At 44.0% G+C, this 14915-nt stretch overlaps 2 protein-coding genes across 3 annotated transcripts in view; one reads left to right on the top strand and one right to left on the bottom strand.

The window, feature by feature from the left end:
• The window catches only part of strc1 (stereocilin 1), a 405552-nt gene that overhangs the window by 134850 nt on the left and 255787 nt on the right, over positions 1–14915 (bottom strand). The window lies entirely within an intron of this gene.
• Positions 7801–14915, top strand: part of igdcc4 (immunoglobulin superfamily, DCC subclass, member 4) — a 68176-nt gene continuing 61061 nt past the window's right edge. For both annotated transcript variants that reach the window (XM_015343311.2, XM_015343310.2), the window contains exon 1: positions 7801–8272. In XM_015343311.2, the coding sequence (XP_015198797.2) occupies positions 8206–8272 (67 nt within the window). In that variant the 5' untranslated portion in view covers positions 7801–8205. The remainder of the gene's footprint in view (positions 8273–14915) is intronic.

Below are 14915 nucleotides of genomic sequence, written 5' to 3'. Positions count from 1 at the left end.
TCTAATGACATGCACCTCCAATGGAAAGCTAAAATACAGATAAGAGCTTGTTCACAGGGGTTCTTTTTCTGCAGCTAACAAGGTTTCTATTGACTGGGACACTTGAACCAACACATTGCGGGTGCACACTGGGGCCCTCCTTTCACCAGCAGTTGCCTTTTACTGGGATTTAAAATCTAGTTTTAAGCTAATTAGGATAAGAGGTGGTTCTTTTATGAAGTATTGGTTATAGCAACCATAAGAGGGAGTCTACCACACCCCCCACTCCCGCCTCCTCCTCTCCTGCCCCATCTCCTTACTCATACTCAGGATTACTTCACAGCCTCTGCAGAAAAGGAACCGGGGGTAAGACATTCAACGAGCCCAGCAGAAAAGCTGCCCAAGAAATGCTTCTCCACTGAAAATCCCCTTTACTGTTTTTTTTCTGCAAAGACAAATTATATTTGCACATGCTGTTTGTATGATGCGTGGGCGCGTGTTTGTGTCATGCTCACTTGGGAAAAATAAGTTACATTATTAACTTGACAGTTTTCATTTACTTGGTTTCCTGTACTATCAACCAGGGCTGTACCTCTCGGCTTTCATTATTTAAGTACAGCCTTTAGTGGGGAGCACCTGTGCAGCGTGTGACCTCTGACCTGAAGCTGTGCTGTAATTGCAGGCAGTAGGAGGTGTTGGTGGGGAAGAGGGCTAGGGTGGCACCTGGTATATCAGTTTCTTCTCAGCTTTTGTCTGTATTCCTAAAGCACCTTGAAACTGCAGATCTCACTATTCTCCACACACAGTAGGAAACTGCTAACATTTTACAACTTCGCTTTGTGTTCCGTATAATATCCTCTTCTTTCTCTCTCCCACTTTGTTCTTTTTTTATCTCTGAAGCCAAAGGAGACGACAAAAGCCGGGGAGATGGAGACAGCGAATCCAGAAGCTGTGCCCATGAGCTCATACCCTGATGTGCACAGAATAACGAAGAGGGGAGCCGTCAGCATGGTGCCCATGCTGAGACTCTGAAGTCTGAGGTGCAGTGCCACTGAGGGGGCTCTCTGTGTAAGGATGACCCCAAATTTACCCCAAAAGTGAAAGTGACCCCAAATTTGTGTGTGCTCATAGTTTTTCTGTATATATATCTAAAAAAATACATTTTTACATACAACCAACTTTTCTCAGTGCCATCCTGCCTCTGGGACCTGTGCCCAGTTGCTGTTTTGGGTCTGTGCCACATTGCCAGGCTTCAGCAGCACAGCTCAGTCTGCCAGTGTGTCAGTCCCAAGTCTTTGTTTCTATGGATACGACTTCTTTACTGCCAAGCCTTTCCCCCTCACCCCAGCATCAGCCAGAGCTGAGCCGCAGGGCAAACACTGTGGGCAAACCAGCATCACATTCTTCTCCCTTTTCTTGTATTTTGGAGAAACAACTTTTGGAAGTTGAAAGTCTGTCGCTGGTTTGATTAAAACTGATTGCATGCTCGACTTATAGTCTCATCTTAAATTAAGAGGAGTGAAATAGCTGCAATGAACTACACATGCACAATTGCAATTTCTACAACCTGAGACAGAACCTAAACGCTGAGGCTGTGTATGCGCATTTGTGTCGGGGGGAGGATGGGAGGAGGTGTTTATTAATGCAAGCGGAAAACAGCAGATTCCAGTAGTGACACTTTTCAAAGTGCAGCTCTCCACAGGGGGGCATTTGCATACTTATTAATCACGTGAAATTCTGCTCTCCAGAAGGCAGATCTTACCAAATGGACAAAAGGTATAAAAACAAAAAAGGAAAGGTGCAATAAGTAATAGCGTTGAGCATTTTGTTAGTAGTTGCCCTTAGGATCTTGAATGTATGGTTTTTCCTCTTGGTTGGCATAAAGACAGGCTACAAACCTTGCTATACAATCCCTGACCTTGTAAATGAAAAACCCACACAGGACAAATTAGTCAGCAGATCTGAAATAAAAGATCCGTTTTGTTCGTCAGCTTGTTGTCAGATCAACGGGACAAACAATATTAAAAAAAATGGAAATAATGACTTTAGAAATCTGATTGCGAATCATTAGTGTGCTAATTATTGCTTCTGTGCATCAACACCAAGAGCCATAATCAATTAGCAATGAATAGGACATTCAGGTATTCTTGTTTACAACCACTTATCTTTTAAAAGCTTTGAAGGACTACCTCTGGCTTCCACTGAAAGAAAACTCTGCAATCATTACACTTGAGCATTGTTGAGAATAAATCTTTCCCACTGTTGGTACATGAAATCCAGAATTAATAATTTCAAAACCACAAGCCTTTCAGACTTCGCCAAAACCCACTATTTGCGGTGGGAGATGTTGCAGTCGGCATTCCCGCCCTAATTAGCTTCTTAGGATAAACTGGACGTGTGTAAATACTTGTGGTTTTAAATACTTTTGAATCTTTTTTATTCATTTTTCATTTTGTTTCTCTTGTAAGAGAAAACACGAATAAAGCACCGCTATCCTTCATTCAAACAGCCTGTGATGTGGTTAAGGACAATGTCTTTGATGTGGTTGGAAAAGCAAGCGAAGTTTGGAAGTAAAATCCCACAGCTCTCTAGGTATTTTATTTAGAGAAAATGTTTGCCATTTCTGTACCCCCATTCTGGAAAGCTGCCATTGGGACAAACATGCTTGCTCCACCCCAGAACAGGCCACTGTGTTGTGCTTGTGTTTTAAAGATTTGCATAATTGCACTGTACCAATACAGTACATTGGATTAATTCACGCTCCACGTTTTAATACCATTACTTTTTTTTCCCTTCAGCCTTCAGTCTTAGCTCAAGACATGTGAGTCAGGGACTCAGCATGTCATCATTCTGCAGCTCTTGTGTTCCCCATGTTTTCAGATGTTTTTTCAGATTGTGAAACATTATAATAGGCATTTTTTCCACACGTGCGTTTTATAGAATACATACCCCATATATAGCCCCTTTATAGACAGACTGGTAACTCACTGGTAAAATACTTCTCCTGTTACTATTCTGGCACTGGTGAATCTCCTCTAATTAAGAGGTCAGCTAATAATGTTTCTGATCTGACTGTTGGAAATTGGCAGAATCTGAACCACTAGATATTCGTTCCAAACAGATAAGACTCCTAAGGATCCCTGAACCACTAAGTATTTCTCCCTGTGACACCCAAAGTAAAGCAGCCTTTTCTTCCTGGTAGTTTTCCAGCCTGCAGAGGGACTGTGAGGAGATTGCTGTAAGCAGCCTGACGCGGGTGAAGGTCTGTAACAGATGTCTTCCCCTTAATATCTGCTGCAAATGCATACAGTTTCATCTCAATAAATGCAGGCATTAACCACAGTTAAATATTGACACAGGTCACCAGATGACTTTTGCAGGCTCGGAGAACTTAAGAGGGAAAGGATTCGTGCTCCAGACACCTTGTTATAGGCTCAATTTCAAAGTCTTAAATTTTAATTCACCATTTGTTTTTCTGTCCTCACCTTAAAGGTCTTTCTTCCCTGACATTACTGTGGAAGGCCCCTAAAAGATGGCCTTAGGACAACAAAATTCAATAATAGTAGTAATAATAAACTTTATTTTATATAGTACCTTTAAAGGTGGCTTCTGAAAGTGCAATGGCATGGATTAGATTGTTTTTTATACATACAGACTATTTGACAGCTTTCTGTACACCTCTGAGGATGTAGCCAGTTCATCCAGGTAAAGTGTGACTGTGGCACAGCCCCACCCCTCTGCTCAGGAGGGTCTATCTGTTGACATGGCAACCACAGATAAGTTGCACATGCCAGGAAGAATGAGCTGGGCTTTTTGCACCTCCTGTATGTAACAGTTTGTCTTTCAACAGCAAGTCTTGAAAAAGGTGTTTATTTTTGAATGGCTTTTTTCAGTTTAAGATTGCTTTGAAATGTATTGGTCCTCCCTCCTCCAGGGTGATCTTTTTGCCATTTTTGTGACTTGCCTGTGTGGTTCCCTGGATGCCCGTACGCACTCCCTGCTCTAGGCTGAGTTGTCCCTGTCGCCACTGGAAATGGTTCATCCTGAATATGATCTTACTGCCTCTCTGGTACCTTTTAATGGCAAAACAAAATGGTGCTACTGGCCCCACACACATGCTGAGTCTGTGTACAGACAGCCTCAACATGCTCAGAGCAAGGAATTTCATGTAGTATAATTCTGTCTTCACTTCTTTGCAGCTAGTGTTTTGGGAGCCCGACATGAGTTGTCTATCTGAGCTCTCTAAAAAGATTAATTTGAATGGAAAGATGGCCAGAGAATGAGCAGTTCTGATTCTGATGGGTAGGTTCATTCCCCTCCAGGAGAGGAGAGGTCTGGGTGGCACATTGGAATATAGAGAAATCAGGGACTGGTTAAGACATCTGTAGGTACTGAGGTGTGTAATTACAGGGGGCCAGCAGAAGGACGGTAGAATGAGGTAGAGGAAAGACAGGGACAAGTGGGAGAAATCTGAATGAGCTGGTGAGAGTGATGAGGGGTTGAGTTGAAGAACATTGAGGAGTGAACTAGTCCACTTGTGTAGACAAGTTGAGGAGGAAGGGGTGGGTTCTGCAGATATTGCTCAGGAGGAAGGAGCAGGAGCAGTGATGGGTATAGAAGCGAGAGGGACCAAGAAGGATATCGAGGTTGTCAGCAGAGACGGAAGGAGATAGGGTGGTGGAGTCAAAAGGAATAGTGAGGAGGTCAGTTTTAGAGAGGTTCAGCTTGAGACGACGAGAGTGCAGCCAGGAGGAGATGGCAGAGAGATGGCCCTTGATATGGGAGGAGACAAGGGTATCAGGAGAAGGAAAAGAAAAGAGGATCTGAGAACCTCTTCATACATGAAAAATCATAGGAGGTGAGGAGGTGAGTACTCTTAGGGAATGAGTGTAGAGGTAGAATAATTGCTTACTGGGCACCGCTTTTCTGGGCACTCCACTCAAAGTGCTTTACATATAATGGGGACTCCCCTCCTCCACCACTAATGTGCAGTATCCCCCTGGATGATGTGACGGCAGCCATAGTGCGCCAGAACGCTCACCACAGAGTAATGAAGGGAGGAGAACAGAGTAATGAAGTCAGTTCAGAGATGGGGATTATTAGGAGGCCATCGATTGGTAAGGCCCAATGGGAAATTTGGCCAGGACGCTGGGGTTACACCCCTACTCTTTTCGAGAAACGCCCTGGGATTTTTAATGACCACAGAGAGTCAGGACCTCCGTTTTATGTCTCATCCGAAGGACGGCGCCTGTTTACAGTATAGTGTCCCCGTCACTATACTGGGGCGTTAGGACCCACATGGACCGCAGGGTGAGAACCCCCTGTTGACCCCACTAACACCTCTTCCAGCAGCAACCTTAGGTTTTTCCCAGGAGGTCTCCCATTCAGGTACAGACCAGGCTCACACCTGCTGAGCTTCAGTGGGCTGCCAGTTGTGAGTTGCAGAGTGATATGGCTGCTGGCTATATAGAATAGCAGGGGACCCAGCAAAGAACTTTGGTGACATAGAAATCTAAGTTTTATGTTTTTCCTATTCTCTGTGTAAAAATCTGAACCAAAGCACAATAAACTTTTTAAAAAATAGATGAAAGTTTCTGCATGGCTTTGCAGAGGAATAAGGACAGCATGTGTGCAGTGAGCTCTGACACTCCTGACATCTGTCAGCCCAGCCTGTGACAGGCTGAGGCCAGGGGAGTAATGAAAATGATATCAGTGCTACAGTGGCATCAATCCTCGGGCCCAAATTGAACCTTCGACAGCATCTGTGTCTGAAAGCGCAAGCTGAGCCATACATCACTGCTGGAGGCCTCATCATGCTCCCCCTGGAAGGGTGTTTACTGAGTCAAGCCTACAGCTTGCTGACGTCTATTTATCACCTTTTACTGCTCCAGTCCTCTGCAACTCCCGCAGACACCTATTTCTGAAAAGGGTACATACAAACAGATCTAACAGAGTGTCACACTCAAACTTGAGAAAGGGAAGGGAACTAGGTGATTCTGTTGCAGTGCCATGATATTTCTCATTATTTAAAAACATCCAAGAAGATACCAATAACAGGAGACCAGAGTAGCTTGCTGCTAGTAGCTAATTGGTAAGAGGAACTAGTAATAGGTTTATTCCACGCTGAAAAGAAAAGAGAGAAAACACAATGTTTTGGCTGTGATCCTACACCTGAAGAAGGCTTCACAGCTGAAACGTTGTGTTTTCTGTCTTCTCTTTTCAGCATGGAATAAACCTATTACTTGTTCCTTTGCAACCTACTCATGCTGACGCAGCTACCCACCTGAGCTAACTGGTAAGAGGCTCTCATCCAGTTGTTTGTTGAAGGAAACCAGGGTTCCTTCAATAACAAGGCTAAGTAGCTTCTTCCAGGATCACACAAACCTTTATATGAAGAGGAACTGTTCTCAGTTTTACTGTACATGCACTTCCATGTAGTTTGCAAATGTGTCCTCAGATTCATGTTTTCCAGTTGATCCTGAAGGTGTCCACTGGATTGACATTGAAGATATTGAATGCTCGAATCAAATCCTCTCGTGGTGCTATCAAGCCAAACCCAAAGAAATTGGGTTATTTTAGTTTGTTGGAGTGAGACATTACTAAAAGCCCTGCAACGTGCTTGGCTGCAAACAAAACTGTACACAGTATTCTAAATGAAGTCAATGTATTGTCTAATGTATTGTGTAATTTAAAAAGATAATTTCCCTTTAAATTCTCCATTTAAACATATAAGATTGTTTGCCTTTCTTCTTGCTTCTCCAAATTGTGTAGTGGCAGCAAAAATGTGTTGCACCAAAAGACTATGAACAGTGTACAGGGAGGTGCTGCTCCAATCCTATGTCTGTGTTTGCAGTATTAAGTCAAATTTTCTTTACTTTTGCCTCCAATCGGATTTTTACTTAGAACAACAGCAAAAAAGAACCCGTCTCAGATATCTTACCTCCATTCACACTGTGCTACAGAATGTAACACTTTGAAAGTAGAGATCACGACACTACAAAAGTAAAGTACTTGCCTGTCCCTCATGGTACTGGGAATTTGTAAAGATTCTCTGCCCTGAGGTGCTCTCAGGGCGTTGCTCAGGATGTAGACGTGTGAGCTTTTATTTTCAAGTGATAGCACTCTCCTGATAGGACAGGCCCTGGGCTAACTTGAAGCAGGGTTTCCTGGATAAAGGACACCATGCCTTCGCCGATTTTGGCAAAGCTGACCTGTGCATGAGCAGCCTCTACATGAAGGATGATGTATTTTATTCCTGAACCAACAGTCGTGGCAGCTTTCTGTCTGCAGGTGCTGCTGTGTTTTCAGCGCTCGAAATGCCTCCAGCTGCCTGATCTCTTAAACACCAGAGGTATCGAGGGAAAAGGCTGTCGTTTCAGTGCATTACTGCTGCACTGAGGGCAGTGAGCTGTTGGGATGGCAAATGACACCCAAAACAGAGCCTGCTGCTGCTTCAACAAGCCCTGCTACTTCAGAGATTGATCCTTATCCTGTGTCTGTACAAGACAGGGGTTCCTACAGTCCCCCCCGTCTCTCGAATATGATCTTCTGTATGTTTAGAATACAATTCAGAACAGGGGTATCGACAAATAATTTCAATGCAGGGGGTTATTTTCTTGAATGCAATGAGGTATAATTTCTATGTAGAGTAGTGTGTGATGTATATATGCTTTGATGCATGAATCTGTTTTTAGCTGATAGAAGTATACCTATCGCTTTAATGCTCTGACCCCAATACATTACAATCATCAGGGTTTGTTTTTTTTTTTGGTATGCGTTAGCAGCGCAGAGCAGTGCTCATTACGAGTGCTCCAGCTGAGGGTTCCTGCAGGCTGTGGGCTGCGCGGTCAATGAATGGCTATAGAGACTATGGGGTCGGATCGGCCACTGCTCTCCCGTTGGCTGATTGCTCGGAAGCAGCATGGCGTTGCACTGTGAGGAAAGGGGGTGTGTTGGGCCGTTGGCAGTGTTTCAGGCGTCTCCAGTGGACACCTAAAGCGGGACTTGACTGTATGTAGCTAACACACATTACCATTCGCTCACAACATGGCGATGGACCGGAGAGCGCAGCGACGGCTCTCTCCTCTTCACTGCCGCTCTCTTTAGGAGAAATTTCAGAGTGGGGAAAAAAAAAAGAAACTAAGCACGTGTAAACAGAAAACTGCTATACATTTATGTACGCATAGACACACACACGTCGCTTCTCCTGCTGGGAATAGGTTTTTCATGGCGCTGGAGGATCTCTGTTTTTTGTGTCTACTTTCGCTGGGGCTCTCTGCTCTGTCCGTTCAAGGTAAAGAGCTTTTACTTCACGCTAAAATGTTCTGTGCTTTAGCCGTGTGTGTGTATGCGTGCGCGCATCTGCCCGCCGAAGAGACATAACTGCTCAGTTGAATTTCGGTCTCATCGCAGTCATGTTCTGGCTGCCTTTATCTCGGTGCAATCTCGTGCGCAAGGGGAGTGATGTTGACTCGGTTTTCCAGCTGTTACTTTTCGCAAGGGGGGAAAAAAAGGGGGGGGGGTGGTCGTTTGGGAAGTAAAAGTTGCGGCTTCGCTACAAAGTTGCCGATGCGAGTCTGTTGCAATGTGAAGACTTTGCGGGTCTGGCGGCGTGCGCGTCGGGGCTCCGGACAGCCCAGCCTGCGGGGTCGATGGGGTGGTGCTGGGACCGGCCACTTGACAGAGTCCCGGGGTCTCGGTCCCGGAGCGGCGCAGCTCGCCAGCTCGCCAGCCGGGCGCTTGTTTTGGAATGCGAGGACGCGTTCCTGGGCGCTGCGGACCTTTAGAAATGTGCTTGCTGCCTCTGGCTATAGGCTTTTTTAATTTCAATTCGTGCCAGTAATCGCAAATAGTGTAGGTTATTCTGAAATGCCTTTAGATGCGCTATACGCAGCTACATGTGGGTCAGAGCTCCCCCCCACCCAAAGGTTTAGATTCTGTGACTCTTAAGTTTGCGCGGGTGTAAGTCGTAAAACCAGCAGCGGTCCGCACAATGTGATAAATACCACATGCGCATGCTTATTACAATATTAAGTACTTAATTGGAGGCAGTTTGCCTTTAAAGCGCAGCAAAATTGAGAGGGCTTTAAAAAGCAAGGTGAAAGATGAAGTTACTGCGGTCGATCCGAGTGTGCAGCGAGGCTCCGCATAACGGTAAAGGATAAAGTGTGATTTTAAAAATCAGTGCCAAATGTCTGCCATGTGCTTCGTGTTTTTATAGCTCGTAGGAAGGGGGTGTGCGCTGCCTGCTCGGACGCTGCTGTTGTGGACTAGCTAAGTGCCAGGGAGGAAGCAGAGAGCTAACCAGCCAACCAGTCAGCCCACAGACGGGGGGGTCTGGCGGTCAGTGAATTTACATGACAAAGACGAGCGCAGAAGCGCTGCCGCTGTACAGTGTCACAAGATGAAGGGTTTAAACGGCAGCCTGGATGTGATGTCCCAGTTAGAAAAAAATAGCAAGCATTCAGGTTAAGGGTAGACGACCGTGAGAATGAAAAGATTTATGTTTAGTGACGGTCCCAGTGATTTAAAGGTATCCAACATTTTTTCCCCACTATGCAAAAGCAACAATTCAGTAGGAAGAAATATTACGTTTATATTTATTTTTGCGTGACAATACTCATCCCTATCACCACATGCTTTTGTCTTGACAACAAAATGAATGATCGTTTTCTTTCAGAAATGTTTTGAGGGGGAAAACTAGACGCAATAGATCACATAAACTTGTGTTTTTAAGCGTTTGCATCTCCTTTTATGGTCTCGGAACTTTTTTTGCAGTGCTTTTGACAGACAAGCAAGATGTCGATTTCTGTTCCCCCACACTGAAAGTGAGGCGGAATAATATTAACAACATCCTAGAAGCTTTGTTTTGATATTTATCTCAAGGATTCCAATTAGAAAAGCAAAAGAAGGAAGAATTAGTTTTAACTCGGTGATCCACTTCACCCCAAAAACTGCTTTTCCTGAAAAAGCATCAGATAAGCGGTTTTGCGGAGATTATTTTAAACTATAATTTGCATAAAGGGTATCCAAGACGACGGCTGGTTGTGTTTGTCCACGTAAAGCGCTAACGTCACTTATGGGGACCGTGCCGAAGCGTATCGAGAGCGCTCTCTTCCACTGGTGGCAACAGACGCGCAACGGCAGCTGACAAATACCTGGGTCTCCACCGTGGAAGTGACTCGTGACGCAAAATGATGTCATGTCACACGACTCCAAAAGAGCAGTCTAGCAGCTACTTAAAGAAACACACAAAAACGGCACATTTACTTAGACCTCGAGTCACTGAAGTTACTGCTCGGCCTTCAGTTTGATTTCTAGCCATTACGCAATAAAACGTTACTATAATTCCGTTCTTTGACGCCGACTGTGGTCCTGTACCCAAAGCGGGATAAAGCAAGTGCCCCTGATTTAATTTAGTGAGAACTAGGCAGTCCAGACAATGGGAGGTGATAGGCTACAGTCAATACTGATTCGTCTTGAGTCGGTAATCGTTGTCATGAGAAGTTAAGCTGGCTTCTCGCCGGCTCGAAGATGTAAAGTCTGATCGCATGTGGGAGCGGCCAGACCAAGGGAGGGCTTGGGCTCGGCTGGTTTCTGTAAGACTGCCCTCAGCCCAGCACTACAGAGGGCTCAACTCCTTGCACGTCAGAGGAATACTGTGCTGTATCCATTAAGATTTTTACAGCTTAGGACGAGTGAAAAACATATCTAGGCTTGTACGTTCTTAAATTTAAAGGGAAAACAAACCTCAGTCTGTCCGGTGTAAGGTGTTATTGGCTATTTTATGCTTTATTTTTCACAAATGTGTGTAGTGGCTTTTATCAGAAAGAATGCCAAGTTGCGACTTCAGAAAGAGCAGACTGGACAAGCCCTATACTATACTTTAGCCAGGGCACTGGGGTTATCACCTCTACTCTTATGAGCAAAGCCGTGGGATGTTGAATGACTAAATAATAAGGACCTCAGTTTAGCATCTTATGCGAAGGACACCTACTACATCACCATGTCTCCTGTCACCACACAGGGGTATAAAATTCTGTGTCAGAAGGAAAATCACCACTTATTCCAGCAATACCATCAACAACAGCAACCTCATTTTTCAAGGAAGTCTCCCATCCTAGGATTGACCAGACCTAAACTTGCTTAGCTCATGAAATCTGATGAGATCAAGTTTCAAAATTGTATCATAGCTGTCATCATAAATTTTAAATTGTAGTTTTGTGTAGTCTAGTATGCAGTCTGTCTTGTGTCTATCAAATAATCGTTTTGCTTTTGTTACTGTCAGTTTCTGGCACCTTTTAGGGTTCTCGCAGTGTTATACAACATATATATGGCAGTCTAATGCACTGCACGCCAGACAGACATAGATGGTGTACCCTTCCTGGAGTTTTATTAATGTCGGCAAAGATCATATTGTAGGCCATGAAGGCATATTTAAATTAAAATTGCAAATACTCAAATCAACATACAAATGATTAACATTTGTGAGAGAAGCAAATTCAGATTGTTATTCATTGAAACATCTGGTGTGCAGGATGTTTGTGCTGTTGCAGCTCTGGTGTTAATTTAACTGTCTATACAGTGTATATCACTGTATCTCAGTATAGCATATTTTGTTCTGGGGATGACGTGATTACTGTGAAAATGCATTTTCTTCTATTAAATTTCAAGAAAAATCAAAATTGCCCCAAGCTACGATAAGGCTTATGGTGTTTTTACTGACAATGCTTCACATCACGGGTTCCAGCTGTTTTTCTTAACCGTGGAGATGTTGCCTGACTGCCCTGAAAATCATTGCCATTTTTCAATGGATGTTTTTAGTCAAAGCAATCCCAGCATTATGAAGGGAATGTGGGGGCTTTGTACAGAATTGCCACAGGGCTTGGAGGGAGGGGCTGTATCTCATTATAAACAAAGAGCTTGGTTTCCATGTGAAAGATCAAGTGAAATGCACATCGCTTACTGAACTGGTGCACGCAGTTTGTGAAGTTGCCTTGCGTGGAATATGTATTAGGCATTTCATATGGAAACTAAAGCAAAAAGCCCACTGCATGCTGGCTCTTGTTTGTGGAATCGCCGGGGCTTGTTTGGCAAGTGCGAATGCGAGTTTTTTTTGCCTCTGTGCGCTTTCTGTTTCTGCAGCAGGGGAAGCTTCCCGGCTGTGTGGAAGAGACCCCGTGCCTTGTTGCCTGAAAAACAGCCCCTCTCGTTAAGTGTGCTGCTTGTCACATGGAAGCAGCAGCAGCAGCCCTTCCCCATGACTCCTCCCTGGAGAATGTCACATGCATGTAGATTCAGCCAACTAGTTGACACGCTGAAGGATCAACACGCATTCATCTTTAGGTATCCGAGTCTCCAGTTACACATGTGCAGGAGAAAAAAACTTGCTGGTTTGACCTCAGGGGACTTGTTGGCCACTGTATTGGACCCAATGTCTCTGCTCAGCCACTACTCTGGCCTGCCCAGTGCAGCCTTTTCATTCATATAATGAAAATAAAATCGTTCCATCTACTTCTTACTCTTCATTAGCCTGACGTTCTTCTGTGTGCAGCAGTTTTTGTGTCCTTTCAGTCACTGTGAGCTTACAAATGTGAGGGTGGGGAGGAAATGTTTTGAATGTACAGATTTCACTGTTATCTCAGCTCTGTAGTTGTTCAGTCAAAATTAACAATGTGCTTTGAAAGCTTGTCATATTTATTAGTGTTTTCAGTTTGCCAATATGTTGCCTCTGACCTTAAAGGTTTTGGAATGGTCTTAAGATTGTACTAAGGGCCATTCAGTACCAGATTTGAGGCAACGAAACAAGCAAGCCTGCATGTGTTTTGGTTTTTCTGTAGGACATTGCCAGATTGAGCTATCAGTTGTCTCTTCAGCTGGGTTCTGACCATAGGAATCATGAAAGCCCTCCACAGCTTAGTCTTTATAGACTGCCATCTGTACAGAATAAAACAGTAAATGACAAACTTCCTGATCTCAGTACCCGTCTTAAACTTCAGAATGATGTCATGAGTCCCCCGCTCACATGCTGCTGTGTGGTGGCAATGGTCAGGCCATGTGTATCTTTATAGAGAATCACCGGAGTCCGTTGTGAATGTCATCCTGTGCGTCCTGCACTGATCTACTTGATGTAAAGGAATAGCAGTCCACTGAATAATTATTGAGCATTAATGAACAGTAGGGTTTGTTGACATTTATTTATAACCGAAGTGGCTGATGGATTTTGAATTTACGGAACAATTGGAAACGCTGGGTTTTTCAAAAATGAGATGAGCGGCTCGGTGTACAGTCTTGAGCTGCAGATAGGGACCAATGATCAAGTTATAAGCAAATATTAAGAGAAAAATGGTGCAAACCTGCCCTCCCACCCCAATGTGATAAATAAGGCTGGCAGCAGAACCTGGCCTGGCTTGAGCGCTTTGTATTGGGACTGTCTGCCCTGTTCTCCTCCGAAGACTAGCCTCGATGAGTTCTGCTAATGGATTATTCATAAAGTTAATTGCATTTTAGAGAAGCTGTTCTGTAAATGTTGTAATTATGTTAATTATATTGCATAAATGAATATGCTGTTGGCTTAAAATTCATTAGCATTATCGCAAATTTGTATGGCAAGCTGCTGCTGTAATCCGCATTTTTTTCCCCCCCGGGAGTTTAGTTAAATCTTCTTGGCCACCATTGTGTGTTTTCTGGCACAGAGGACAGGAAAATAAAATACAGTAGTTTTACAAATCATTTGGCAATTGACTTGCATAGCTAGTATGAGTCCATTGTGCCCATACAGTATGTGCCTTTATGTGTCTGTCGGTTGGATAGCTCCTTTTTATCTGTTCTTTCTGCAGAAATAACATCATCTACGTGGATTGTTTTCCCTGCCCTGTGTTGTGGCCCAAACCGTGGTGCAGGATTAGAACTGCCCCGTTCCCTGGAGATAGTAAAAAAAAAAGGACTCTTCAGTATTATTTAAAGTACTGTACATGAATCAGACTGTGGCAATGGCCAGTTCTATTTGAGGAGGATGTTTCTGTATCGTGTTACAGTCTCAGCAGTATTTTTTGGAATTGGGTGCTAAGTGCTTGTCATACGGTGAGACTTTAGAGCTGTAGGGGTAGAGAGAAGCCAACACTACATCAAGCTAGATCTTTTATCTTTTAGCTTTCTTTGATGTGGTTACAGTTGGAGTGGTTTGTATAGTTGGGGTGCACACACAAGTTGTGTGAAAACCCCAGCCCGCCTGTGTGCTCTCTCTCGATTAGCAGGCGTTGGAACTGTCTGCGTTCATGGTTTGTGCACGCATGTATTGAGTTTATGTCAACCAATGCAAGTCGATGAAATCTCGAAGGGTCCCACAAGCCATTACTGAAGACAATCCATTCGATCGTCTGTCGGTTTTTATGATTGATCATTTCTAAAGCCTATTTTCAGATTTAAAAATTTAGGCTGTACAGTAACTATCCACACTTCCTCTGGGAGTTTTAAGATACTGTTCACCCTGGATTGTTCAAACAAATCACACGGGGGGGGGGGATCTATTGATATTAGAAAATCGGGAGCAGGTTTTTGGTTAGAAAATCCACATGACAGGGCCTTGGTGAAAAGTGATAGAATGCTGACAGCCCTGATGTTTGTCAGCCCTTCACGGTCACCATGCATGTTGTAATACGGGTCTGTTAACCTCATGGAAACACCCTTGCTATACTGTGTATTTGAGTTCTGCAATACTGTTACTCTACTAGGTGTCCCAAAGTGCCACATCCAGTGTCGATCCACCGAAAGAAAGCCTCTTAGTTCAATGGAGGGGTCTCTGATCTTTTCAGCCTCCCCTGCAGGAGGGGAGAAAGTAAAATATTGCAATATCCGATTTGCTAACCCCCCATTCTTCCCCCAGCTCTTTTTCAAAGGAGCATTTTGTGCAGAAATTTAATTAAAAAATGCCCGAG

Source organism: Lepisosteus oculatus, chromosome 5 (genome assembly GCF_040954835.1).
Source record: "Lepisosteus oculatus isolate fLepOcu1 chromosome 5, fLepOcu1.hap2, whole genome shotgun sequence".
NCBI lineage: Eukaryota > Metazoa > Chordata > Actinopteri > Semionotiformes > Lepisosteidae > Lepisosteus > Lepisosteus oculatus.
Note: the sequence above shows the minus strand (reverse complement) of the source record. Positions and strands in the feature narration are given on the sequence as shown.